The 2,236-nt window shown below is 29.3% G+C and overlaps 1 protein-coding gene across 1 annotated transcript; it reads left to right on the forward strand.

Annotated features, from left to right (window-relative positions):
• The first annotated feature begins 1,553 nt into the window (after positions 1 to 1,553).
• On the forward strand, positions 1,554 to 2,236 carry LOC130804218 (putative lipid-binding protein AIR1B). The gene has a single exon (XM_057668583.1). The coding sequence runs from the start codon at positions 1,636 to 1,638 to the stop codon at positions 2,008 to 2,010; it is 375 nt and encodes a 124-aa protein (XP_057524566.1). The 5' UTR covers positions 1,554 to 1,635; the 3' UTR covers positions 2,011 to 2,236.

The raw sequence follows: 2,236 nt of genomic DNA on the forward strand, positions 1-2,236 counted from the left end.
ACAAAAATATATTTACAATGTCAAAAGATAATATATCTTTTAAAAAAGCATACCATGTTAGTTGAAAATTCCTACTAATTTCCTACTAAAATGAATTATCGACTACATATATTCTGAAAGTTTAAAATAGTAAAAAATTAATCGATATAAGTCTATACTAACTGATTTCCGACTATTTTAGGTCATCGGTATGGAGATTTTTTTTTTTTTTTGTAATGATATATACAAGGAAATCCCTTGATTGAAGGGATTACAATAGAATAAAATCCTAACAACTAAAAAAAAAAAATCCTAAATATAAAATAAATGAACTAGAATAATGGTATGTTGGTTAGTCATGCAGATAGATGATTGTTATCTCTCATTATAATCGAAACCAAACAGTGGAGAAGGCATCTTAGAACGTTGGCAAATTGCAATAATTATAATTAAAATGTACAAATAATTATTACTCCACGCATTATATAATTGCGGTGATGAATAAAAGATCAAATATGAGCTCTGAAAATGTTGACAAATTGCAAATTAAATTGTTATAAACTCTACTATAAATTATACTTCTTTGTTACATTTCATCTGATAATTTACATAATGTGAACTAGAATTATGAGTATATATGGATGGTGTCTTTGACTACTTATAAAATCATTGTACTTCAGCCAGAGTCTAAATGCGGTGTTTGGTTATTAATTTTTTGCTTAGCTTTTTGGTTGACTTTTGTCTTTTGATTTGTTAGTTCATCAAATAAACAAAAAATATATTTGGTAAATGGCTTTTAAAGTAGCTGAAAGCTGGTTTTTAAGACAAAATGAAAAAGCTGTTTCAACTAGTTTTTTTATTTGTTACTTTTTCTCTAATGAACAGCTAACAATCAATACTTAAATTTACCAAACATCTCCACAAATAGCTAGCTTTTTCAGCTAACTTAAAAGCCAATAAAAAGAACCAACATTTCCAACTGGTTAAACAAGCCAACAACCAATTGCCAAATACCCCATTGTCAATGAATAAATTTTACCAAAAACTTTAAGGCACTAAGAAATTTTATATAATCTATCATGCTTCTTTATACGAGAGTTGTCTTCCGAAGTTTATCAAAAACTTAACTTGTAAGGATGAATATAGAAGGGATACAAACTTGTGACCTAACTACCTAAGTTATGATATTATGTTAAATAACCAATTTAATTACCAAAATATTTAACTAAATGTTGAGACTTCAAAATATTATTATCAGATCATTGGGATTGTTAAATTTTAAAATGTTTGCAAATTTCAAAATTGTATAAAAATAAATTAAGCTATATAATATAAACTATATTTGCTATCATCACCCGATTGATAATTGCCTCTTTTCACAGCGTAATTATAGCTTCTATGAGTAAAATATATTGGATGATGACGTGATAATAGTTATGATCTTAGAAAGTGTGAATATCGGTGACGATCTATGGTGCATGATACAAAACAAGTATATATCCAACTCAAACTACTCTGTCATCAATTTGTTTAACACAATATTCGTACTGAATTCCATCTATAAATACCACCACATTCATCCAAACTTTCAAACATCAAAACATATTATAATTCTTTCCAACTTTTAATTTAAACACCCAATCAAGCATATCTAAAATGGCCACCAAAATTATTAGGTCATCAGGCGCAGCTCTTTTTCTTGCATTGAACTTAGTTTTGTTATTCAATGTAGGGTTTTCAACTTACATTATTCCACCCCCGATCGAAACGTGCCCACCAGACACACTCAAGTTAAGCGTATGCGCAGATGTGCTTGATCTGGTGCACCTTCGTGTGGGATCACCCAAGAAGGAATGTTGTGAGTTAATCGGTAATCTAATTAAGGCAGATGCAGCAGCATGCCTTTGCACGGCAATTCATGCAAACATATTAGACATAGTTAAGCTTAATCTTCACGTTGATCTTTCTCTTCTTGTTAACCGTTGTGATTGTAAGCTTCCATCCGGCTTCAAATGTGCTCCTCACGCTTAATTATTTTCGATCTTTGATTATTCATTCCTAAAAAAATTCACTATTTTATGTTTGTTCGTTTTAATTAATTTTTATGTCATTATATATCCTTCATTTTTATATCTTACAAAATGAGGGCGAGTATACGTTGCTGAATTGTGTATTTGATATGATCATGATTTGATCTGGTTAACATTTGATTTGTGATATTGTTATCACATTAATAAAATATGGCGTTCGTATTGTA

The sequence above is a fragment of the Amaranthus tricolor genome, chromosome 17 (genome assembly GCF_026212465.1).
Source record: "Amaranthus tricolor cultivar Red isolate AtriRed21 chromosome 17, ASM2621246v1, whole genome shotgun sequence".
NCBI lineage: Eukaryota > Viridiplantae > Streptophyta > Magnoliopsida > Caryophyllales > Amaranthaceae > Amaranthus > Amaranthus tricolor.